This window comes from Bos javanicus, chromosome X (genome assembly GCF_032452875.1).
Source record: "Bos javanicus breed banteng chromosome X, ARS-OSU_banteng_1.0, whole genome shotgun sequence".
Classification (NCBI taxonomy): Eukaryota; Metazoa; Chordata; class Mammalia; order Artiodactyla; family Bovidae; genus Bos; species Bos javanicus.
This window is the reverse complement of record NC_083897.1, coordinates 58,677,971-58,703,887: the sequence shown is the minus strand read 5'-3', so window position 1 is coordinate 58,703,887 and position 25,917 is coordinate 58,677,971. Positions and strand designations below refer to the sequence as shown.

General features: G+C 46.5%; 1 protein-coding gene across 3 annotated transcripts in view; it reads left to right on the top strand.

Moving 5' to 3' along the window:
- The window catches only part of COL4A6 (collagen type IV alpha 6 chain), a 338,917-nt gene that overhangs the window by 306,655 nt on the left and 6,345 nt on the right, over positions 1-25,917 (top strand). For 2 of the 3 annotated variants that reach the window (XM_061409397.1, XM_061409395.1), the window contains 19 exons: positions 80-263; positions 3,129-3,182; positions 5,866-5,937; positions 6,341-6,448; positions 7,564-7,785; positions 8,154-8,315; positions 9,810-9,980; positions 10,864-11,007; positions 11,438-11,563; positions 12,339-12,520; positions 14,382-14,445; positions 16,851-16,925; positions 17,580-17,687; positions 17,775-17,882; positions 18,808-18,879; positions 19,744-19,869; positions 24,124-24,240; positions 24,508-24,669; positions 24,861-24,959. In XM_061409397.1, coding sequence (XP_061265381.1) covers positions 80-263; positions 3,129-3,182; positions 5,866-5,937; positions 6,341-6,448; positions 7,564-7,785; positions 8,154-8,315; positions 9,810-9,980; positions 10,864-11,007; positions 11,438-11,563; positions 12,339-12,520; positions 14,382-14,445; positions 16,851-16,925; positions 17,580-17,687; positions 17,775-17,882; positions 18,808-18,879; positions 19,744-19,869; positions 24,124-24,240; positions 24,508-24,669; positions 24,861-24,959 — 2,356 coding nt within the window. The remainder of the gene's footprint in view (positions 1-79; positions 264-3,128; positions 3,183-5,865; positions 5,938-6,340; positions 6,449-7,563; positions 7,786-8,153; positions 8,316-9,809; positions 9,981-10,863; positions 11,008-11,437; positions 11,564-12,338; positions 12,521-14,381; positions 14,446-16,850; positions 16,926-17,579; positions 17,688-17,774; positions 17,883-18,807; positions 18,880-19,743; positions 19,870-24,123; positions 24,241-24,507; positions 24,670-24,860; positions 24,960-25,917) is intronic. The other variant, XM_061409398.1, reaches the window with a different exon arrangement.

The following is a 25,917-nucleotide window of genomic DNA, read 5'->3' as shown; positions in this document are numbered from 1 at the left end:
GTGTCTCTTTCCTATTGTCAGAGGGCTCTGCAGATGTGTCTTTAAGTCACGCTTTCATTCTTTCCTATGTGTTGTCTAGGGTGATGGTGCACAGGGCTTCCCCGGTGAAAAGGGGTTACCAGGACTTCCTGGTGAAAAAGGCCACACTGGTCCAACTGGCCCCCCAGGAATTGGGCTACCAGGGGCTCCTGGACCTCGTGGACTTCCTGGAGATAAAGGAGTAGATGGATTACCAGGGCAACCAGGCCCCCGTGGAGTTCCAGGTGAATAAGCGAATCTGATGGCTTTGGGCTTAGAAAACTGACTCCTTGAGTATAGATATGACCTAGATATATGAAATGTGTCATAAGAAGACTAATTGTAGTCACTGCTCTCAATCCTCTAGAGGGTTTTCATGTGGAAAAGGGATCGTAATTGCATTGTGGTACAGGTACACAGAACAATAGAGATTTCGGCTCTACTTAGTGAAAAACTTCCTAATAGAACAGTCCAAACAGAGTTGCTTTGGGAGGTTGTGAGCCCATCATCTCTGGAACATTTTAGACAGAAGCTGGATGACCATTTACTACAAGCGTCATGAAAGAAATAAGTGGAAATTGGACAATAAAGGTATCCTCTAAGTTGTATGGTAATATCATCAGGGAAGAACCTTTCTTTAATTCATAAAATCTCAGATTGAGAAGAGACCCTAGTTCTATCTAGTCTGATTTCCATTTCATACTTTAAATCCCTCCTATTTACATCACTTCTTTTTCTACTTGAATTTCAGGAATTATAGAATGATAGCTCTGTTTATAGATTGTTAATGTGCTATGCTAATAATTTCCCTTCTTGCACACAGCTAGAGCAGCTCTTCATCCCAACTTCTGTGTTTCCACAACTTCTATGTTCCCATTAGTGGTACCATACTTCTTATAGTCATCTGGAATTGCAAAACTTGAAATTTGTCTCATATCCTTCATTTGCAATACCTCTTATAATCTTCCCTTCCTCTTCTTGGTATTAAGTTCTCGTTATCTAATGTCTAGCTTATCAAATACCTATATGCTTGTTGGGGTGGATGGATGGATGAATGAATGACAACAATTTCCTAAGTAGTTTTACATCTCCTACCTCTGGACTTCCCCACTCAAATCCACTAGGAACACTTCTGCCAATTTTATATCTGTAAAGTGCTGATTGCCTGTTAACTCCCCCAGCCCAAAGCCACAAATGGTTTCTACTGAACAGAGAAACACTCTACTGAAACTCCTCAGACTGGAATTCAAAAGTCTCCAGACATGGACACAACCAACTTCTCTAACCTGGCCTTATCTCATACTGTTCATAATTAAAACCAAACACTAAAACAACAGTTTCTCTCACTGTCCCCGCAAAAAGGTTATTCATTTCCACCGCCAACATTTTGCCCATGTTGCCTTTTTTTCTGGGATACTCTTCTTCTTTTGTCTATGTACTCACATCCCATCCAACTTTCAGTGTTCAATATAAGCCCTAATTCTTTCACTAAGCTTTCTCTTGACCCCTACGGTATGTCATTGCTAGTTATATATTTCCTTCCGTTAATGTTTTTAACTGTTTCTAATTCATTATAAGCCTCTGGATACTAAGGAAGGAGAATAATCCTTTCTAATGTTTCTCAGTCTGCCTAGTATAGTGCAGTACTCCACAAGAGACTAATATACACACTCAAAGAGGAAAGGGCCTTCCCCATAACCAAGAGGGTTTTTCTTAGATCTATGTCTCCTCTTTCCACCTCGTCACCTTGAAGAATTACAAAAAAGAGGACAGATACCGGGTCTTGTAAAAATGTATTTGTTTTAAAATGTACTTTTGTGAATTTATATAATAGTACAAGTTAAAAATTGATCATTCATGACTCTTAAAGCCAAGTCAGTATTTCAGTCCAAGGCAGTATTCCTCTTAAGGTTGTGAAGAATTTTTTTCAACCTTTTATTTTGTATTCGGGTATATCCGATTAGCAAACAATAGTTTCAGGTGAACAGTGAAGGGACTCAGCCATACATATACATATACATTCTCCCCTAAACTCCCCTCCCATCCAGGCTGCCACATAATATTGAGCAGAGATCCCTGTGCTATACAGTAGGTCCTTGTTGGTTTTCCATTTTAAATATAACAGTGTGTACATGTCCAGCCCAAACTCCCTATCCCTTCCCCTCATCTTTCCCTACAGCAAGATTGTGAGGAATTTTATCAAACAAGATATGCTTCCTTTTGGAAGTCTTGGTGTCAGCTACAATTTTGCTTCCACCTTGTTCCCCGAAACATTATTCATGGTCATTCCACTGCCCCTCTGCCAATTGGATCTTCACTCTAGGTCAACCCGTTTGGCAGGCAACTAGGCTTTAAACTGAGTTATATTAACATGGTACCTATAAACTTAGATATACTCAAATTTGGATATTATCAATATTCAAACTGCTTGAAAACAGGCTGAGTCAACAGAAGGAACCCCAGGGTACCATTTCTGTCCCAAACTTCACTGCCCCTGGGCCTGGAAAGTTCTCAAGAATCTAGTGATCTAAAAAAGCTACATAGCCTGGGAGATGCCTTATGCAGAAAATATTCTTGTTGCAGTACCAAGACTTTCCAAAAAGTGACTTCAATTAACAGCATTAGCCTTCTTTTTCTCTCTATGGCCACCAAATATAACTCCTCAAACCAAGCTTTCTTTCCACACAGATTTAAAAACACTTCACCTGTGGGCCCTAAACATTTACAATTGTGGGCATGACTGTTGCCATGAAAGATGAAGATGCCGTTCCTAAACGTACTCACTCCAGCCAATTGTGGCTCAGGCTAGGACACATTGCCAGGAAAGGGAATGTAGTAATTGAAGCTTTTCAACCTAATAGTGTGAATTATTACAAACCCTAGGCAAAGAGACAACTAGCTGTTTCCAAAGAGGCTCTGATCCAGATGCTCATAGTAATCAATCACCCAGGTTATCACTGCAGTGGCTACTGTGTCCTTGATCCTGTGTGGATGCCAGTTTTCTCCACTCTATCCAGACAATTTGATCAGTGGGCTACAGACAAGACTTTCCTTGGGCCTCAAAGAACTTCCATCATGGTTTAATTTTCTTCTTTACTTGATTGGTCTAGGTGACTGCTGCTGCAAGGAGGAGGTTGGGAAAACAGACTTAGACACAGAGGGAGGTGAGACTTAGCTAGGTCTAGAGGTTCTCAGATGCCAATGGTGGCAATCCTCCCCCTCTTCCCTTTTGTTCACTTTATCTCAGATATTCACAATGGCCTGAGCACCACACTGGAGGCCTGAGTCAGGGAGGGGTGATCTTAAGGCTGGGGTACAAAGGCTCATGCTGACACTGCTTCAAGGCTCCTTAGCACACCTCTTCTGGGAGGGAGGACTGAGGAAGTGGGCACGCAATCTCTACAAGCGGCTGGGCACCTTCATCATGCATGTTGATGGCTTCACTCATCTCTGCCTTGAGTATCTTCATTTACGAACTTAACTGAGGCCATGACTTGCCTTGGGAGTTACCTAAAAGGATCCACACATCCGATATTTATTCATTTGACCTGGAATCAACTGAGATGTTAGAATCTTGATAACCAGAACTGCTTTTTGATTCTGAAGATGAGTTTTGGCATTAATGGGAAAATTCTGAATAAGGATGTCATTTGTTGCACTTGTGAAATAGAACATGGGTAGAGCTGGTTTCTGCTTTATTGGGGAGAAGGCTCTGAATTGATGTAAAGTAAGAGAGCCAGATGTATGACTTGAAGTCCTTACCTTCTCGCCATTTTGACCCTCTGCTTGCAATACACAAATGTGGTGTGTTGTACAGGACTGGTCTGAGGCAAAAGGGAAGCATGCCCTTGACTCCTTCTGGTATCTACTCATCTTCCATTTTCTCATTATTTTTCCTTCCCTGGAACCTTTCCAGATGCCTGTCCTCAGCCCCATCCTCTAAAGGTTTTGTTTTCCTCTGGTGATCACAAGTGAAAATCATCTATAGAATTGATATGATAAACTGAGGATAGGTGGTTTCATGTTTGGAACCGGCCCAGAGATATTTATCTTTTGCCCAGTTTGTTTGTTTAAGCCATCAAGCAATGGAACTACAATGTTTGATACATTAAAGTCAATTAACTACTGAAATAGTTGGGGCAGGAGAGTTTTCTCCAGGGTCCCTCTCAGAATACCACTTAGGGAGGCAGTTCTTCAGCCTAGTCCAAAGCTGAGGGCAGGACTGGCAGCCCTCTCCCCATGAAGCATCTCATCCATCATGAGATGCTTGCTCATAGAGCATCTTTCTGCAGTAGGGAAATATCCCTCTGAAAGAGCTCCATCATTTCAGCTCCTGGCAGGATGGAGATGGGTATAACCAGCTGTGGAGGAAGATCAGGCTTGTGGCTCTTTCCACCTGTGAAAATGTAACTATAGGAGCTTGAATTCTAGAAGGCAGAAAGCTGCTGCCAAGGCTACAAAATATGTCACTAACCTGAATGAGGTAGAATCTAGGGGATGGCCTCGAGGAAGCTCTTCTGAATACTCCTCCTTAAGTAAGATACTAAAAAACTAGTATTCATGGAGCACATACCAAGGTGCCCAGCACTGCTAAGTGCTATTAGCACTATTCCATATAATCCTCACAAGTACCATATGAGATAAGTAGCTCCAATTTTACACATGAGGCTCAGAGAGGTTGAGTATCTTGCTCATACAACTAGTTAGTAGCAGAACTACAATACAAGCTCAGCTCTGTCTGGCTTCAGAGCCCAACCTCTTAACCAATACATTATACTGTTGAATTCCCAATTTTGATTTAAGACTTAGAACAGGTGGGCTAAAAATGCCATCAAGCTTTTGTACTGGAAAGTAAAAGTGAGACTCGGGGAGGAATGCCAGCCAGTTGAATAAGCTGTCTGAATCATAGGTTATATACATATCTTTAAGAGATGTAATCTGTGATTTAAGTACAGGAAAAAGCTATAGCAGTTTCTTAGAACTGTGGGCTCTGTGACTTAAAGTAGATCTCTGGGGATTGTTTTAATGAATAGGCAAGACTAATTTTAATTAGCAATTGTTTATAAATCGCCTCTGAAGGAGCCAACTAACAATTCGTTCACTGGTATTTTATTAAACCTCCCCTCTGTGATCTTAGACTTTTTATTTGCACTGTGAGTGAGTAAGGAAGAATTTTCTAGGGGAAGGGCTATGCACATCAATTTCAATGTCTTGAATACTGAAATTGACGACCCCTTCTCCCAGTAGCAGAGTTGACAGTTTCAAATGAGGAGCTGAGCAAAAAGATCACCATCTGTCATGACCAAGAAAGTGGAGTTCAGTGTTTGCTTGGTGCAGACATATGTGTCCATCTGACCAAGGATAATGGATAGGTTTCAGTAGAACCTAAATGACATGTGTCAAAAGAACCCAGTGGTTTGGGAAAAGCCTCATTCCAAGAAAAGAGCAGTCATGTGAACTTGAAGGGTCTTGTCTTCAAACCCTCCAATCTAGTCATGTGGACATAATAATAACTAACCCTAAGCATGCATTCTAGGGAGGGGCTCCACCTGAGGGCAGGGTGAATAGGCAACTGCTGTTTGCTGCTGTTCCTACACAACAGGAGACTTTGTTAGAATGTGGTGTCCCCGCACTAGGACACTAGGGACATTCTTCTCCATGAGAAATTGCACTAGGAGTAACTCCCAAGAGCTTCTGAAGCCAAGATTTTTCTGCATGGGCTCCCAGCTTCTGGGTGGAAAGAATAACTTAGCTGTTGCATTCGATGGAATGGAAGTAAAGGAGCATGCTAGGGGGAAGTCGTCCCTGACTCGATTGGTTCAGCTGTTTACATGTTACCATTTACAGGTATCACCTTGCCTTGTATTATTCCTGGACCATATGGTCCATCAGGACTCCCAGGAGCTCCCGGATTCCCAGGTATGGAATGAGGCCAGAAAAAGCCACTGAACACACATGTAAGGGCCATGTACCAAAGTAAGCCAAGGATAGCCCAGTAGCATTGGGGGATCCACGTTCCTCCTGAGAGGGCAGCCTTGAGAATTGAGGAAATAGAATGGCTGCTAGAGAGGGCTGTGTGGGGAGGGGGGAATAAGAGAGGCCCTCCAAGAGATTAGGTTTTTTTCTTTTTTGACTGCACTGCATGGTTTGTGGGATCCTAGTTCCCCAACCAGGGAACGAACTTGCACTCTTGGCATAAAAGCACGGAGTCATAACCATTGGACTCCAGGGAATTCCTAAGACTAGGATTCTTGACTGGACATCACAAATCATAGCCACACCAATGTTCCTTTCCCCTTACCACTCACATTTGGGTTTTCAGGCCCTAAAGGGGCCCGTGGCCTCCCTGGGGCTCCAGGCCAACCTGGATTGCGTGGAAATAAAGGGGACCCCGGAAGTCCAGGATTGGTTCACCTGCCTGAATTGCCAGGTAAGAAAAGGAGCTTCTCCCTCTGCCCCCCGCCTCTCCTGTTGTGTGAGTATGTGTTTGGATTGTGGTAGCCATCTACCCACTGTAGGAAGTTAGGTTTGTGCTCTGGTGTAATTGGGGTGGTTTTGATTTCATAGTCAGACAAGACAGAGCTTAGAGCTATAGAAGGACAGCATCTCAGAGCAATAAGGGCCATTTGTGATGAGCTGAGCCAACCCCTTCAGGTTCAGAGGAAGAAACTGGCGCATATAGAAAGTGACTCGCCTGAAATCACAAAGTCACTAGTGACAGGGCTAGGACTCTGCCAGGTGATCTGACTGCATGTTCTGTCAGTTGGTCTGATTGCATGTTCTGGCAGTTCCCTGGATCAACTCCTGAAAGGTCAGAAACAGAGATTCAGATAAGGGAGAGGGGAGTTGTCATATTTCAGACCCTTGGCTGACACCCTGTTGTTCCAACCCGAGCTTCATTGTGCTACACTGCACCAGTGGTTCTCAAACCGTGTTCCCTCAGCCAGCAGCATCAGCGTCACCTCGGAACTTCTTAGTAATGCAGTTCCTTGGCCCCTTGGCAGAGTTACTGATCAGAAGTTTTGTGGCGGGGTTGGGGTATGGGCCCGGCAATCTGGGTTTTCCCAAGCACCCCTGCCCCAGGGGATTCTGACGCATGCTCAGTCTGAGGACCACCTCTGCTCAGCAGCAGGGGACTCATCTTAGGCCACGTTTCCTTGGGTTTATTGGTGTCTCAGGTCCCTCCACCATCCAGAAAGAGGGAGGCATGAGGACGGGAGTTAGACAACTCCAGAAGAGACCCGGCCTTTGACAGGAGGTCCTGGCTCTAACCTGTGCTCTTCGGCCACTATAGGAGCCCCAGGAGCGGGTTACTGAGCTCTGCCTAAGGCCCGGCCTCATTGAGCTAGAACCTCCTCTGGGTCACATGTTGCAGTCCCTGCCACTGGGCAAGTCTTCCCAGGACCAGAGACCTTTAAGGAAAGCCACACACATTACTAATGTGACAACTTTTGTAGTAGGAAAAAAATCTGTGTCAGAGTCCTCTAACCAAACCTATGACTTCTAAACCTCCATGGCCTTTTATTTTTGACTCTTCACATTTAGGGTTTCCTGGACCTCATGGAGAGAAGGGCTTACCTGGGTTTCCTGGGCTCCCTGGAAAAGACGGCTTGCCTGGGAAAGTTGGCAGCCCCGGCTTACCAGGTCCCAAGGGAGCCCCTGGTGACATCCTTGGTGCTGAAAATGGTGCTCCGGGGGAGCAAGGCCTACAGGGACTGCCTGGGGACAGAGGATTTCCTGGAGACTCTGGCCTTCCAGGACTCAAGGGTGACTTTCTTTTCCCCACCTATTTGACAGTCTGCAGAAAGGCTTTCAGTACCTGGTGTACCTACATGAATAACTGCATGAATCTGGGGTGATGGATGAACTAGGGCTTGAAATGAAAAGTCATTGTGTTCTCTCCCTGCCTTTCTTAAATCACCTGAGTCCATTCTCCTGTCTCAGTAATTCCAGAAGTATCTAGAATCCATAGTCAGATGTCTTGCAAAGCCCATAATTAGCAGCAAGGCTGGAGCTGATGAGACAGTGGCACGTCAGAGGCATCCCGGGGCTGGGCTCCTCTGCTGGAAGGTGGTTTGATGAGCGGTCCCTGCTATCAATCCATGCTGTGATCATCTGCCTCTTCCTTTTCTTAGGTTTGCTTGGGAAGTCGGGCCTGCTTGGCCCCAAAGGTGAGCGGGGCAGCCCTGGAATACCAGGCCGCGTGGGTCAGCCAGGACCCCCAGGCCCTAGTGGTCTATTTGGCATCAAGGGCAAACCCGGGCTCCGCGGACCCCCAGGCTTTCCAGGCATTTCAGGTAGGTCCTTCAGAGGAGCAGCCACAATTTGACAGACAAGCTGGGCCCTGGGGCCCTAGCACCCTGAGGGGCAGTAACAGCAGTGTGACAGGGTCAGAGCCGAGAAGGAGACTGAGTTGTCTTACCTGAGTTTCACATCTCAAGCCCCCTATGGTACCAGGTTGAACCAGTTTGGCCTCCAAAAAGTGACCCTCAAATATGAGCACTTCTCGCCCCTCCCCCATGGCCTCCACCCACCCACCCACAGACCCCACCCCTGACCCTGGCAGCCTGCCTCTTGGGCCAGCAGGTCTCTGAGGACCCAGGGCCAAAGTGTTTTTCACTCCACAGTGGGGCGTGACATCCCCTGGTCCCAGCCTAGTGTTTGCAACTTGCCTTTTTCTCACACCACCCTTTTCACCCCTGACTCCTGGCCACGTGACTGAAGTTGAGTTTGTATACAACTATTAATATCTTTTTTAATCCTCTTTGTGGTTGTGTGTTTCTGGGGTCTTCACATAGGCTGTCCAGGTGAGAAAACAGCACGCAAGCTTACAGACTAACACCCCCACCAGCTTGGCCTCTCAGGGAATTATCTTACTATACATTACAACCTGGTAAGGCCAGGGGTCCCTGAACTCATACTGTGGGGTTGGCCCCCATTGAATTTCCTTCCCTTGTTGTGGAATCCCCTTCACAGCCTCCCATTAGAATCCTGGGGCTCCCAGCTACATGATGCTTTTCAATCCATAGAAAGCCAAGCCAGCCATTCATTTAGGTCCTTGGGGGCCCAAATACCTCTCTCATCACTGATTTGATCCTTTGATTTTTTAATTTCCTTGCTTTGTACCTGAACATTCCACTTTGGCAGCAGCTCAAGAGGTTAATCCCATTGAGTAACTGAAAGCCTGGTGAAAGAAGTCTCAGAATACCTAGGAGACCAGATGGGCCTTGGGAATTTCTACAGTACTTGGCACTAGGGGGTCTTTCAACTCTAATGCCAAGGAACTGGCTGACTTAACTGCTTGCATGAGGGATTAAAAGGGCAGCCCTGATCCATGACTCCCTGGGAGGCTGCAACAATTGTTGGGCTTTAACCTCTACTTCATCAGTTGGCTCAGGAAACAGCCATTGTGGACTGATTCATGCTGGAATTACCAGGAAACTAGAGTCCACTTGCCACCCTGGCTCCCTAGAGCTGCATTCAGAGGCTAAAGTATGAACCACATTCATAAAGGGAGAAGAGTTGTCATCAGAAGGGGTTTGCTCATCCGCCCTGCCAGCTATAGTGCCATGCTGGTAAAGGTAGCCACTGGTGGGGCATCCTGGGTGATAAGTGCTATGCGTCAGCCAACTGAAAACCACTCTTCCTGTTAGCCTGCATGGCCCATTGTTCAAAGGCTGTTTACAAACCCCAACAAGTCAACCAACAAGAAGCCAGGGGAATGGGCAGTGGCCCAGATCTGGATAGTCTCACTTGACAGCCATCATGTATTCTCTCCTGTGCTGATTCAGGACATCCTGGAAAGAAAGGTCCAAGAGGCGAGATAGGTCTCCCTGCGTCAGCTGGAAAGAGAGGCCTGCCTGGGCTGAAAGGGCTTCCGGGACCGCCAGGGCCAATTGGCTTCCTGGGGAACTCAGGCTTGCCAGGGGCCACTGGGTTACCAGGCCTGCCAGGTCTGAAGGGTAAGTAAAATGATCAGGAAGGCACCAGTGGGTACCCAACTTGCCTCCTCCCTCCTCTCTGCCTAGGAAAGGGGAATGGGGAGGGAGGTGAACAGGGCTTCCCTGGTGGCTCAGACAGTAAAGAATCTGCCTGCCAATGCAGGAGGCCCCAGTTTGATCCTTGGGTTGGGACGATCCCCTGGAGGAGGGCATGACAACCCACTCCAGTATTCTTCCTGGAGAATCCCAGGGACAGAGGAGCCTGGTGGGCTACAGTCCATGGAGTTGCAGAGTCAGACACTGAGCAACTAACACTTTCACAATAGGAGAAGACAAATGCTAAAGGAGGACTCCCACCCACAGCAAGTCACTTTCCCTGCCTGCTGGGTGGAACACTGGGCTGAATAACTTGAGCAGGAAAGCCCAGGACAGGAACAGCCGCACCAGGTTTACTCATTTGCATGAACCCTGCATACAGTCTGATGGCTCTCACTTCCTTTGATTATTCTACTAGACACCAGGAGTTGGGCAGGAAGGGAAGTAACTGGTCCAAGGTCACACAATTGGTTAGCAACAGCACCAAGCTAGAGCTCGTATCTCTGCCTCCTGCCTAAGTTTATTTATTTATTTTCTCTGTGCTACACATGAGCTCTAACTTGACAAATTGTAAGAGAAGTGCCCAGCTCTTCTTTTCTTCCTGGTACTTAGTTCCATGTCCCTATTCAGGGAAGTAGCATAACATGTACTAAGAGCTTGGGATTTAGAGTTAGAGAAACTTGGGCTTGAACCTCTCCTCTGCAACTTTCTAGGTATGTGACTTTGGGTGAGTTAATTAACCTCTCTGAGCATCCATTTCCTTGTATGTCAAACAGGGATAATGATAGAATTTCTTGTTTCTCAACAGGTGAGAAGGGGTCTGTTGGACTGACAGGTTTTCCAGGGATTCCAGGTCTCCCTGGTATTCCTGGAGCAAGTGGATTAAAGGGAATTCCTGGGTCGACAGGAAGAGTGGGGCCATCTGGATGGGCTGGTAGCCCTGGTGAAAAAGGTGAGCTGGGGAACCCAGTTCTGGAATTGCCACCCATGCTCCCCAAGGTACATTTTATTTATCCACCTTGTCATTCAAGTGGCTTGTACCAACCTCAGGATTTGAGGTTTCTCAATGAAATCCTTTTAAACCCAGAGAACTCAATCACTCTGCATTACCACAGCATGTTAGGGGCCTTGACACACATTCCCAGATGCTTAGTGGAGAAGGGTTTTGACTAGGGTCTAAAATTGTAGGATCTTGGGCTTGTCCAAGAAGAGGGCATGCCTGTTAATGCAAAGTTGGGGAAACAGGGGCAGGAAAGAAGCTGGAAGAACCCAGAAAGGGCCCTGGAGTGGTGCGGGAAGAGCTGATATGAAAGAGCTGATATGACATGCTTACCCTGTGTCTAAGCCCCCCTCATGCGGCTTCATTACCTCCATCCCTGCAGGAGACAGAGGTGACCCAGGCCCCTTTGGGATACCCAGTCATCGACCTCCAATGCTGAACCTCCGCTTCAAAGGAGACAAAGGTTCTCAGGGCTCACCTGGAGCCATTGGATTTCCTGGACCCAGAGGTACTGGGGCAGGGAATGGGAAGGAGAAATACCCAAGACAGTTTTTCATGACCAAACTGGACTTCTTTACTGGAAAAAAGTCCCCACAGTAGAAGGACCCTCAGAGCAGCAGTGTGGGTGGCAGTGGCTGGTGGGGAGGAGCATGGAGGCCACCTTTCCTGGGCCCGAGGAGTATCTGGACTGTGAGACTGCCGGTTTGCACTGTCCCTGTGGAACTCAGTTTTTGAACCACAGGTGGCTGTGCCCCTGGAGGGGCCAGGCAGATAGTGGGGGGGTGGGCACTGAGTGGCTTTCCCACTGAGGAAGCTGGGGTGGCCCTGGCTGGTGCCCCATAAAGCCAAAGGCACCTTCTCCTGCTGCTGCTGCTGCTGCTGCTAAGTTGCTTCAGTCATGTCTGACTCTGTGCGACCCCATAGACGGCAGCCTACCAGGCTTCTCCATCCATGGGATTCTCCAGGCAAGAAAGAACACTGGAGTGGGTTGCCATTTCCTTCTCCAATGCATGAAAGTGGAAAGTGAAAGTGAAGTCGCTTAGTCATGTCTGACTCTTAGCGACCCCATGGACTGCAGCCCACCAGGCTCCTCCATCCATGGGATTTTCTGGGCAACAGTACTGGAGTGGGGTGCCATTGCCTTCTCCTGCACCTCCTCCTACCCCAAGCTAACTGTCCCCAAACTTTCCTTTTGCCTGCCTGTGACCCAGGGCACCTGCTGCTTGGGGAACAGATTTTCTTTTGCCCAGAGTGTTTCCCCAAGACTTTTGCTTCTTTCCCAGGTGACAAAGGAGAGGCTGGCCACCCCGGGCCACCAGGCTTGCCTGGAGCTCCTGGCTTCCCCAGCCTCATCAAGGGACTTAGTGGGAGACCGGGCCCCCCTGGCTCCACAGGACTACGGGGCTTACCTGGCCTGAAGGGGTACCCTGGAATTGCAGGTTTCCAAGGAATTCCAGGAGAAAGTGTAAGTGGGCCCAGATCTTTGTCTCCCCACCAGGGAATGGCCTTGATAGCAGGGGGATGGGCCCCTATTGCCCACCTTCCTGATCTCAGCCCACTTCCCATGCCCTCCCTGAGCTAACCCCAACAAGGCACCTCCTTGAGTTGGCCAGGTCTTCTCACTTGTTCCCAAACATCCCCTCTTCCGGGCCTTTGTTCACACTATCTCCCTCACAAGGCAGAGCATCCTCCTTGCAATTGCTGACAACCTGCTGGTCCTTCAGGCCCCAGCCCAGGTACCCGCCCCTCCAGGAGTCCCTGAGTTCCCACCCTGCTGACATCCTACATCTCACACTGCTTCCACTGATCCTGGTTGGTTCTGCCTGGGTCTGATTTCCTCAATGAGATTGTTAGGACTTGAGAGCAAGCCTTGCTTGCTTTTTTGTCTGCATCCCACTGCCAGCATCCCATGTTGAATTTGGCACATCAGAAGAATTCAGTACAGACTATTTGATGTTTTGATTTCAGAAAGATCTTTGTTGCCTCTAGGCAACAACTGGCAAAGAATCAAAGTCAGTTTTTTTTTTTTTTCTGGATTTTTTAAAAGCAGGGTGGTAGGGTAGTTAGCAATGAGACAGGCATAGGCTTGATTCTCCGCTCCATCACTCATTAGCTCTGTGATTTGGGGCATATCACTCCACTTGCTGGAGCCTTGCTTTTCTCATCTGTTCAAAATGGGAATAGTATTCAAACCTTATTCAGCCCATAGTGAAGGTTAAGGGAGCAGGTATGTATAAAGCAGGTAGCATTGTATTTGGTACATGACAGACTCTGAATAAATAGTAGCAATAATAGTACTGAAGGGACTAAATAAATTGGATCACAGGACACCTGTGTTCCCTGCAGGCACAGTCCTTGACCTTTAAAAGTATCAGTCCAACTGATAGAGAGAAAACACACACACATACACACACACCTGAAAAAAAGGCAAAAGAAACAATTCTCAACCTGCTACTTACACACTAGGAAGGATGCAGTCAAAGTGGGAAGGCATTCTGGGAGGGGTCCCAGCATAAGCAGGGGCTCTGAATGAGTAGATATGGCGATGCACAGAAAACCCCAGGTGAATGGGGGGTGTCATGGTTACGGTCCAGGGAGCTAAGTGACCCAAATCAGACTGCCACCCAAGGTCCTGGGTAGCATGTGTCCTTACTGGGTACATCTCAAACCCAAACCATACCAGATGCCAGGGGAGGAACTGGGCCAATTGCAGCCAACATGCCTGCTTCTCAGACTCAATATGTTGGACATTAGCCAGTGAGGACAGTTTTTCTTGTGAAAATTATGGGATTAGACCAAATTCAGACTCCAGTACCTGCCTGCATACAGCCCGCTACCTAGTGGCAGAAAGACTCCACATTCCTTGCAGAACCTGTGGCAGAGGCCTAGCTCCACGTGGGAAGGCCACACTTGTTCTCGTCCATCATGGCTTTGGCATGGGTGGTGATAGCCAAATGTATGCAGAGTGAATCAAGTTCCTGGACTGTCTGTTAGGTTCTGTATTTTCTAAGAGATTTGCTAGAACATCTACACCTTGATTTCCCATGATACCAATTGTGTTAGGCACTGGGAAGTTATGAATGACAAGACCAGGGTTAATCTGCGGATCAAACTCTTCCCCAATTTTTACCATAAATTACCATAAATATGCATTTCTCCCCTTGCATATCAATTTCCCCTCTGTAGGATGCCCCCCTCCTCTCCACCCCAGCCACAGAGTATGCAATGGACAGGTCTCAAGCAATGGCTCAGTGAAGGGAGGGGGAAGAGATGATGGGAGGTCCTGAGTGCTAAGCAGAAATACTGATTTCTGTATTGCTTTGAAGGGTTCACAGGGTCTCAGTGGAGTTCCCGGGCTACCAGGAGCATCTGGTCTCCCAGGTTTAAAAGGTAAGGAGCTTACTTCACTCTGTATACCTGGCTCTAGGTTCATCTACCTCATTACAACTAACTCAAATTCATTCCTTTTGATGGCTGAGTAATATTCCATTGTATATATGTACCACATCTTCTTTATCCATTTATCTGTCAATGAATATCTATGTTCCTTCCACATCCTGACTATTGTAAATAGTGCTGCAATGAACATGGGGGTATATGTGTCTTTTTCAATTATGCTTTTCTCAGGGTATATGCCCAATATATTAATGCATATATATGGAATCTAGGAAGATGGTATTGATTAACATATTTGCAGGGCAGGAATAGAGAAACAGACATAGAGAATGGACTTGTGGAGATAGCAGGGGAAGGAGAGGGTGGGACGAACTGAGAGAGTAGCAATGAAATATATACATTCAGTTCAGTTCAGTTCAGTTCAGTTGCTCAGTTGTGTCCAACTCTGCAACCCCATGAATCGCAGCACGCCAAGCCTCCCTGTCCATCACCAACTCCTGGAGTTTACCCAGACTCATGTCCATCGAGTCAGTGATGCCATCCAGCCATCTCATCCTCTGCCGTCATCAGGGTCTTTTCTAATGAGTCAACTCTTCGCATGAGGTGGCCAAAGTACTGGAGTTTCAGCTTCAGCATCAGTCCCTCCAATGAACACCCAGGACTGATCTCCTTTAGAATGGACTGGTTGGATCTCCTTGCAGTCCAAGGGACTCTCAAGAGTCTTCTCCAACACCACAGTTCAAAAGCATCAATTCTTTGGTGCTCAGCTTTCTTCACAGTCCAACTCTCACATCCATACATGACCACTGGAAAAACCATAGCCTTGACTAGATGGACCTCTGTTGGCAAAGTAATGTTTCTGCTTTTTAATATGCTATCTAGGTTGGTCATAACTTTCCTTCCAAGGAGTAAGCGTGTTTTAATTTCATGGCTGCAGTCACCATCTGCAGTGGTTTTGGAGCCCAAAGAAATAAAGTCTGACACTGTTTCCCCATTTATTTCCCATGAAGTGATGGGACCAGATGCCATGATCTTAGTTTTCTGAATGTTGAGCTTTAAGCCAACTTTTTCACTCTCCTCTTTCACCTTCATCAAGAGGCTTTTTAGTTCCTCTTCACTTTCTGCCATAAGGGTAGTATCATCTGCATCTCTGAGGTTATTGATATTTCTCCCGGCAATCTTGATTTCAGCTTGTGCTTCTTCCAGCCCAGCATTTCTCATAATGTACTCTGCATATAAGTTAAATAAGCAGGGTGACAATATACAGCCTTGACATACTCCTTTTCCTATTTGGAACCAGTCTGTTGTTCCATGTCCAGTTCTAACTGTTGCTTCCTGACCTGCATATAGGTTTCTCAAGAGGCAGGTCAGGTATTCCCACCTCTTTCAGAATTTTCCACAGTTTATTGTGATCCATACAGTCAAAGGCTTTGACATAGTCAATAAAGCAGAAATAGATGTTTTTCTGGAACTCTCTTGCTTTTTCGATGATCCAGCGGGTGTTGGCAATTTGATCTCTGGTTCCTCTGCCTTTTCTAAAACCAGCTTGAACATCTGGAAGTTCATGGTTCATGTATTGCTGAAGCCTGGCTTGTACATTACCATATGTAAAATAGCTAGCTAGTGGGAAGTTGCTGTATAACACAGGGAGCTCAACCCGGTGCTCTGTGACAACCTAGATGGGTGGGATGAGGAGGTGGGTGGGAGGGAGGTTCAAGAGGGAGGGGATATATGTTATACTTATGATTGATTCACATTATTGTATGGCAGAAACCAACACAACATTGTAAAGCAATTTATCCTCCAAAAAAAATAATTAAAAAAATTCTTTTGTTAAAGAAAGATAAGGAACATTTCCCCTTTTACTGTGTTTTTCCAGAGCAAAGGTGGATTTCTAACAGGCCCAGGGTTCTCCCTGGGGGAGACTGTGTGTTTACAAGAAAATGAACCAATTTGCACTTCTGCTTTGGCCAAACCCCCTTTGCAATCTTTGTTAGTCAAAAGTAGGCGAATAGCAGTGGTTTGACCCACCTGCCTTCCAGATTCAGCAGCAGAGGACACCCTCAGCTCTAGACAGTCTCCTCTTCTGGTGATATTTTAGGGCTCCTCCTATCATCTTCTCTGCCCATACCAAGCCTAGTAATGTGTTTCCCAGTGGAGATATGCTGCATGTAGCAGCATTTCTTACCAATAGCCTGGTAGCATCCCAGCCCTGCATTGCAGCATAAAAGCATAACATTTTACCCAATGGGTAATTGTGTCAAGGAGTTTCCCTGGCCGTGATTTTTCCTTCAAAAGATCTTTTTGCTATACCCCAATATAAAAGCTTTTTTTCCTATTTGCTGCAAATTGAACTATACCTTCTCCTGATGAATTAAACAGTATCTTGATATCCCCAGGAGATCAAGGCCAGACACTTGGAATTTCTGGTAGCCCAGGACCCAAGGGACAACCTGGGGAGTCTGGTTTCAAAGGTAAGGCTGCTGTACTTTTGTCTCCTACATTTCACAGACTCCTTAAAACTGAGCATTGGAAGGAATTTTGGAGGCCAAACCTAAGTTCTGCAACTTCTGTCCAGTGCAGAAAAATTCCTACCTGACATATATCCACTCAGAGGCAGTCAACATTTTCCCCAAGCAAACCAGCCTACTTTTTCTTCAAGACTCACAGACTTACAGGATAGTCTAAGACCTTTAAGATAATGGTGTCCACTCCCTTAATTTATAGTTATCCAAACTACTTCTGGAACCTTTCCACTCATCACTCCTACTTCTAGGAACACTCAGAACAAGTTTACTTACTTTTTCAGTTGGGCATGTGTGCATGCTAAGTCGCTTCAGTCATGTCCAACTCTGTGTGACCCCATGGATTGTAGCCCACCAGGCTCCTCTGTCAATGGGATTCTCCAGGCAAGAATTCTAGAGTAGGTTGCCATGCCCTTTCAGTTGGGCGGCACCTTTCAAGTATGAAGACAGCTGCCACAATACCTTTCAGAGTTTCTTCATTGGATCCAGCTGCCATGGTGGCTCAAAATGGCTTCACCTTCCTGCCCCTACCCCCACCTCCTGTGGAGGAACATACTCCCTGAACTATACCCTGATCACTCAGCACTTTTCTTGATTTTGTAGGTGTGAAAGGAAAAGACGGACCAGTTGGTGATGTGGGTTTCCCAGGAAACAAAGGTGAAGATGGGAAAGTTGGTATTTCTGGAGATGTTGGCCTTCCTGGCTCCCTAGGTACCATGACACATGACAACTTTATTCTGAAAAATTTCAGATCAGCGTCAAGACTCCTTCTGATTTCTGCCTTTTTTTCATTCTTAGGACTCCCCGGAGTTGCAGGCATGAGAGGAAATCCAGGGCTTCCAGGTTCTCCAGGCCACCCAGGGGCAACTGGGCCCCTGGGTCCCCCTGGCCTAATAGGAACCAAAGGTATGTGTATTAGGGCGTGGCAGTGGGGAAAAGGGTCCTTTCCTCAAAAAAGGGTAGTAACTACTTTTTATTAGGAGACCCTAGCTGGGGTTAAGCCATATCCAGGGGAGTCATTGACTGAGCTGCATGAGAGGTAATGGGAAAGGAGGAAGAAAGGAGGACGGGCATGAGTGGAAGCAGGAAAACATGGGGTCCATGGAGAGCAGAGTTAGGAAGGAAGATCACCGCCCTGGCATAGGTAGCCTTTCCCTGACTGAGAGAGCGGGCAGCAAGTCTCTGGGAGCTGGCAACTCAAGGTCTTGGCATTGCCACTCTGAGTTCTTCTTGAAGTTACCTAATTATCTACCATCCTGGAGGAGGGCATGGCAACCCACTCCAGTATTCTTGCCTAGAGAATCCCATGGACAGAGGAGCCTAGCGGGCTACAGTCCATAGGGTCGCAAAGAGTCGGACATGACTAAAGTGACTTAGCACAGGACAGCACTGCTCTTAAAGCTATGTGTACATGCATGTTCAGTCACTCAGTCAAGTCTGACTCTTTGCAACCCCTTAGACTGTAGCCCACCAGGCTCCTCTGTCCATGGGATTCTCCAGACAAGAATACTGGAGTGGGTTGCAGTGCCCTCCTTCAGAGGATCTTTCCAACCCAGGGATCAAACCCTTATCTCACGTCTCCTGAATCAGCAGGCAGGTTCTTTGCCATTAGCGCCACCTGGGAGCTGGTCTCTAATGAGAGGCAGAAACACTTAGGGTGGAAGGTAGAGACTAAGGGTGGTCCAGTCTCCCTTAGGGCATTAATTAATGCTTCAAGAATGCTCAGGACCTTTGAAATGAGGACTTTGCAGTGCCCTCGGGGGCAGGACCTTTTGCTGACCCTTCATGATTCAGAGTTGCTGGAATCATTTCTGATCTTCTCTCCCCTCAGGTTTCCCTGGACTTCCAGGTTTACATGGACTGAATGGGCTTCCAGGAACCAAGGGGACTCATGGAACTCCAGGTAAGCAAGACCCTGGAAGGCAAGGAGGAGAACACCAACTCTTCCAGAAGCCTGATGGGGCTGATCTTGAGTTCTAGGCCACAATGTATCCCATATCCTTAGACTCCTAGATGTCCTTAGTATGAGTGAGTGGAAGTCGCTCAGTCGTGTCTGACTCTTTGCGACCCCATGGACTTATACAGTCCATGGAATTCTCCAGGCCAGAATACTGAAGTGGGTAGCCTTTCCCTTCTCCAGAGGATCTTCCTAACCCAGGGATCGAACCCAGGTCTCCCACATTGCAGGTGGAGTCTTTACCAGCTGAGCCACAAGGGAAGCCCAAAACAGTGGTTAGAGGTGGCTAGATTAGAGTTTTATATAAATTTGGTTAACATTTATTGAGCATTAGGCTAAATATTATACCTGAATTACCTTATTTACTGGAGTGGGTAGCCTTTCCCTTCTCCAGGGGATCTTCCCAACCCAAGGATTGAACCCAGGTCCTCCACATTGCAGGCAGATTCTTACCGGCTGAGCCACAAGGGAAGCCCAAGAATACTGGAGTGGGTAGCCTATCCCTTCTCCAGCAGTTGAACCAGGGTCTCCTGCATTGCAGGAGATTCTTTACCAACTGAGCTATCAGGGAAGCCCTTTAGATGTCCTTGCCAGCCCCCAGTTGGGGATGCCTTGATGTGTGTGTGTGGGGGGGCGGGAGGGGTAGAAAGTTGAATGGAGTTTGTCCTTCTACCTGCATCAGCTCTCCTCCCTATCATTTCAGCCCTCAGCCTCTGGTGTCTGTGAGGCAGACTCCCTGCAAGTGAGCTGGGCACAAGGGCCTCAGCCCCACTGAGTTGTGTCCCCGCATCTCTCTGCATCTCCTCCTAGGACCTAGTATAACCGGTGTGCCTGGGCCAGCTGGCTTGCCTGGTCCCAAAGGGGAAAAAGGTTCTCCAGGAATTGGCATCGGAGCCCCAGGAAAGCCAGGTATAAGAGGACCCAAAGGTAGTCAAGGTAAGTAAGCCCAAGTTACACTTGGCTGGGCAGCCAGGGTTGGGGTTCCTTGGGGTCATGTGGCTCCCAGGGATGAGTTGTGCATGTCTTTACATCTCTGGGGATTTCAGAACCCAACTACTGACAAAAAGAGGGTAGGCTCCACCTCAGGCTTTCCCAGGAAGGGGTGTCAGAGAGCAGTTCAATGAGTCCTCTCTAGCCTCCAGCTTCCCTCCAGCTCTCCCTTATTAACCACAGGGCCTCTCTTTCTCACTTTGTCAGTCTAGTTTTAATGGTCCTGAGGGACTGGGCTTGTCCACTTAGCGAGAGGTTTTCCAGAAATCTCTTGGTGTCCAGGGCAGTTGGCAGTCATGGGGCCCTGAGAAGACAGTTGTGGCTGCTGGAAGGAAGCCAAGACTAAGAGGATAAATATCTCCCTAGGATAGGCACACAGCAAGCAGTTAATTAGGATTTACTGGGTTTACTAGAAATAGATTTCACCTTAATCTCAGCCCCTGACTCATCACATAGTCTGAAGTCCCTTTCTGAGTCTCCCTTCCCCTACTTCTCGGGCTTCCCTGATGGCTCAAACAGTAAAGAATCTGCCTCCAATGAAGGAGACCTGGGATCAATCCCTGGGTCAGGAAGATCCCCTGGAGATGGGCATAGCTACCCACTCCAGTATTCTTGCCTGGAGAATTCCATGGACAGAGGAGCCTGGTGGGCTACAGTCCATGGGTCACAGAGAATCAGACACAACCGACTGACTTTCACTTTCACTTTTTTCACTTCCCCCACCTCTCAAATAATAAGAATGAATTCTGATTCTTTAACTCTCCTTAGAAATGTTGTAGAGATGCATATACCTCCCACTCAGTGTAGAACAAGACATTCATTTCATGCATCACCATAGCTGAGAGCAGGGGCTCTGAAGTCGGACTACTGGATTCAAATCCCAGCTCTCCTTCTCACTAGCTACATGACCTTGAACAAGCAGGTTACTCACCCCTCCATCCCAAAGGAACCCATAGGTTTCCTTTTCTATAAAATGTGAATAAGAGAATCTACCCTACATATTTGGTGAAACATCAATGAGGAGTGAGGTAATACATATGGAAGCACCTAGCACAGTGCATGGCAGCTTCCCTGGTGGCTCAGGTGGTAAAGAATCCGCCTGCAATGCAGGAATCCTGGGTCTGATCCCTGGGTCGAGAAGAGCCTCTGGAGAAGGAAATGGCAACCCACTTCAGTATTCTTGCCTGGGAAATCCCATGACAGAGGAGCCTGGCAGGCTTCAGTCCATGGGGTCACAAAAGAGTCAGACATGACTGAGCGACTAAGCACCTTACACCTTAGCATGGCACGTAGTAGTTGGTCAAGAAACATTGGCCATTCTACTATCACATGTTACCTGGGGAAATCATGTATGCAAAATGTTCTGTTCCTCATAGTTCTGGGGCCTGATGTCCAGCACATCACTTTATGCATTTATGTGCATGTTTGTATAATCTGCGTAGGTTTTCCAGGAACTATATTCATGCATTAATTCATTTCCAGCTGCATTTTATGTTGGGGCATCTGCTGTCTCTGTGTTTACTCTTTCCTTTTTCTGGACCAACCTGTACTTTTCTGAAAGCCAGCAGTTTCTCCAGAAGTGAGGGCTTAGGAAGGGAAGCTTTATGGCTTCTTTGGCAGGAGATAGAGAAAGGTCTGGGTCCTGGGTGGAAGCACAGGCATGCCTTTTCTGTTTTTAAATCTTGACTATGAATTCCTGGTCATTACATTATTCATTGCCTTTGGCTATCTGAGGTAATAAAACCACAAATACAAATGCAGCAAACAGCACATGTCAAGATGGATACATTTCAGGTGCATAATGTTGAAGGGGGAGAAAGGGGAAGTTGAAGAGGAATATGTTTAGTGTGATTCCAACCAATATGTTGTTTAGGAATGCAAATATGCATGGATATTCAAACTGTGATGAAAAGGGAATGATGAACACAAACCTCAGGACTGGTTGCCTCTGGGAGGGAGGGAAGATGGTGAAATCTGTAAAGGGTCTGAAAAGAACAACCTAGAGGGATGCGATGGGGTGGGAGGCAGGTTCAAGAGGGAGGGGACTTATGTACACCTATGGCTGCTTCACGATGATGTATGGCAGATGCCAACACAACATTGAAAGCAATTACACTCCAATTAAAAATAAATAAACTTAAAACAAAAAAGCCAGGAAAGAAAAAGAAATTCAAAGGTATTGCTATCTTCTTTTCCTTAAATTGGGTGGTTGGAACACAGATGTTCATTCTATCTAGATGATTGTTTACATATGGTTTATAAATATTCTTCTCTTCTTCTCAATATCTAATTAAAAGAATTTGTTTTAAAACATACATATCAAATATCATATCCCCCAACAGTAACTGAATCTCTAATTTGATTATAGAAATCAATGTATAACAAAGGTTTACCCCTTAGGAAATTTCCTAGGAGCAAACCCTGTCCCTACAAAACATTTATCTAAATAACATTAAATTATGCCATTGATTTCCATATTTGCAGTATATACTGAGAGGCCACATTAGTATATTTTGGGTTTTTTTTTAGGGCTGTGATGATGGAATAAGTTGGGAAAATATGCCATCTTGCATTTCCATCATGTGATCACTGAAAATACCTCATTCTTAAAGAAACACTTGAGCTTTTTTTTTTTTTTAACTATGTGAGGTCAGTAGTACCTTTATTTCAGGTTTAATAATATATTAGTGTAATTTTAAAATCAAGAAACAGTTCGAAAAGAGGAGTTGGCTGCAAAAATTGCCACGGAAACAAACTTTATAATCTGTGCCTAGCCCACACTTACTCTACTATATGTGGTGTCTTATTTACTTGTTTTGCATAATTTCAGCCCATATATATGTATAGATATATGAAGATATATCTTCAGGACAAAAATACAGTATGTCTTTCTTTTCAGATTTTTACCTTTATGAAAATAAAAACTACTTCAAAGACTCATCAAGACATAACTAAAAGTAGTACCATGTGGTTTTGTGACTAGTTTTGCTTTTTGTTTTTACTTTGTTTCTTTTCCAGACTTCTAATAGTTGGAGACTTATTGATATTTATTTTTTCCTCATTTATGTTTCATCAGTATTCAATTAATCAATGAGCTATTAATGATGCCCAAATTAACCAATCTGCCATCTTCCCTTACAAGTTTTCATGGATTTTCTATTTCTTAGCAAAATATGAGAAAGTCTACATTAATATTTTCAGCTTTTTGGTCAGAACAATCAAATGCAACATTAATATTTTGGTATTTTCTTGTCACAAACAAGAATCTCAACCAGCAAAACAGTTTTTCAATCAATTTGAATTAATTCCTCTTCATTTAAATACCTTCTAGAATATACCAAAGTAATAAATACACTCCTTCCATGTTACAAGAATAAAATAGATTTCTGCATTTGTATATGTGGCTTTGATATGTTTTCCCAGCAAGATTATCATCTATGTTTTTGATGTATGCATATTACATACATCTTCTATAATCTGTTGAAATTTTTTTGGTTTTGAACCTAATAGAAATCATCCCACAAACAGAAATTTGAGCAAATATTATGTACGTAGGCCAGTAAGTGGCTATTTTCCTTGGCCAAACGGAGAAGGGATTTAGGCAATTAAGAAAGCATTTAGCTAATATCATGAATCACCTATAACACTGGTTTCCAGCTTGCCTGGAAGACCCAGAAATTAGCCAGATAAGACACCAGGGGTCTCAGCACCCTTCCCACCTCCATTCTGCTGGAGCAGGTGAGGTTCTCTTCTGACTGGTTAGGGGCTACACCCTACCTCCGTCTATAACCTTCTCTGGTCAGCAGCAGACAAGACTGGCTAACTGAATGAAACATTATACAATAGGGATAGTAGGTGTAAAAACACCTCAGGGAACTTCAGTTCCAAGTGCTACAGTTATACCTTCTTTTCTTCCTGATTTTGGGGAAATCTGTTTACCATATTTCTATTACCAGAGAGGTTGGAGAGCTAGAACTTTCTGAGGCTCTATTCATCCCAGTTCAATGCCAGTGGGGCCTCTCTGAGCTCCTGTCAGCTGTTTGGGGCCACTGGCTGCCAAGGGAGGAGCAAGGGACAAGAGCCCTCTGCTGGCCTAGGCTGCTCTGGCTGCTACCTAATGGCTTCCATTTTCTCTGAGAGAGCCTGGCCCTCTCTTAGGTACACAAAGCCCCTGCAGCCCCTTTTATTTATTCTTTGCAGGTTTTCCAGGTCTCCAGGGCGCCGCTGGTCTCCCCGGTGCACTGGGCCTCTCCTTGCCTTCAGTCATAGAAGGACAGCCTGGTGACCCTGGGCGACCAGGCCTAGATGGAGAACGAGGTAAAGCCAGGAAGCCCAAAAAAGGCTGGCATTGCCTTGTCTACAGTCCAGCCTCACACCCCTCCCGCTGCAGGGACACAGGGGACCAGAATGGGCTACATTTTGCTAAAAGGGTTTGGGAAGGTCTGGTCACTGGGGCCCCACAGAAGGCGAGGGAACATTATTTGCCTTGGGAATGGGCTTTGGCTTCCTATCAATGTCAAGGCCTTCCACAGCGGCCGTTTCCTCTGTCCCCTGCCCTCATCCCTCTTCCTATCTTATTCCTAGGCCGCCCAGGCCCTCCTGGGCCCCCAGGCCCCCCTGGGCCTGCCTCAGATCAAGGCGACCCTGGAGACCCTGGCTTCCCTGGAATTCCTGGCCCTCAAGGGCCCAAAGGAGACCAAGGAATTCCAGGTTTCTCTGGCCTCCCTGGAGAGCTAGGATTGAAAGGTATGACTGCATGGCTGGCAACTGGGCCCTTTCCCACTCCACAGTTGGAGATGGCCCCTTCCTGCCACCCTGTGAACAGAGACCGGCTGATGATGCTCTTCCGGCCTTTGTCTCTGCTTAATCTCAAGCCCCCTTCCCCCACCAGCACCACCGTGCCAGGCCCTGACTTGCTTTCCTTTGGGCTTTGCCAGGCATGAGAGGTGAGCCTGGCTTCATGGGGACTCCAGGCAAGGTTGGACCACCTGGAGACCCAGGACTTCCCGGGATGAAGGGGAAGGCGGGGCCAAGAGGTGAGTTGAGAGCATGTTCCTGAGTTCGAGGGAGGGCTTGGAGTGAGATTCTTTCAGGAGTCATTTATCACCGTGCCAGAAACGGAGTTTGTCCACCTCGGGAATACCTCTGCCACCATCAGCTCCCAGGACTGAAGGCCACTGCTGCCTTGCAACCATGAATCCTACCACTGATCTCCCCTCTCTGCATCATTTCTGCATTAGTGTGTACTGGGCTGGCACTCAGTTACCACTTATCCATTTGCTGAATCCAGAAATGAAGCCTGTCTTTTACACCACTCCCCCTCAATCACACACATCCAATCCTATTAGCAACTCCTGGGGGCTGTGTTTCCAGAATGGGCCTTGCATCCACTCCCCTCTCATCACCTCCACCAATACCTCTCAGATCCAAGCCACCAACATTTCTCATGTGAATCACTGTGGTGACCTGCTGACTGGTCTCCGTGCTTTCATTATGCACCTCCCCCAACAATCGTTTCTCCAGACTGTGGTGGGAGAGGTCTTATAAAAGCAGAAATCATCCATTGGTATCCCATGGCATCCCTCATCACCAGCTTTTACCCTTTGCTGCTCACTGTGCTTTTCTCACACTGGCCTCTTTCTGTTATCCAAAAACATCACACCCTGGCTAGCCACAGGGCCTTTGCACATGCTAGTTCTACTTCCTGGAATACTACCTCCAGCCCCTTCTAATGCTTTAATAATCTCAGCTTAGGTGTCACTGATTGTAAAAGGCCACTTATCACTAAAGCAGGTTCTCTCGGAGAAGGCAATGGCACCCCACTCCAGTACTCTTGCCTGGAAAATCCCATGGACAGAGGAGCCTCGTAGGCTGCAGTCCATGAGGTCGCTAAGAGTCGGACATGACTAAGCAACTTCACTTTCACTTTTCACTTTCATGCATTGGAGAAGGAAATGGCAACCCACTCCAGTATTCTTGCCTGGAGAATCCCAG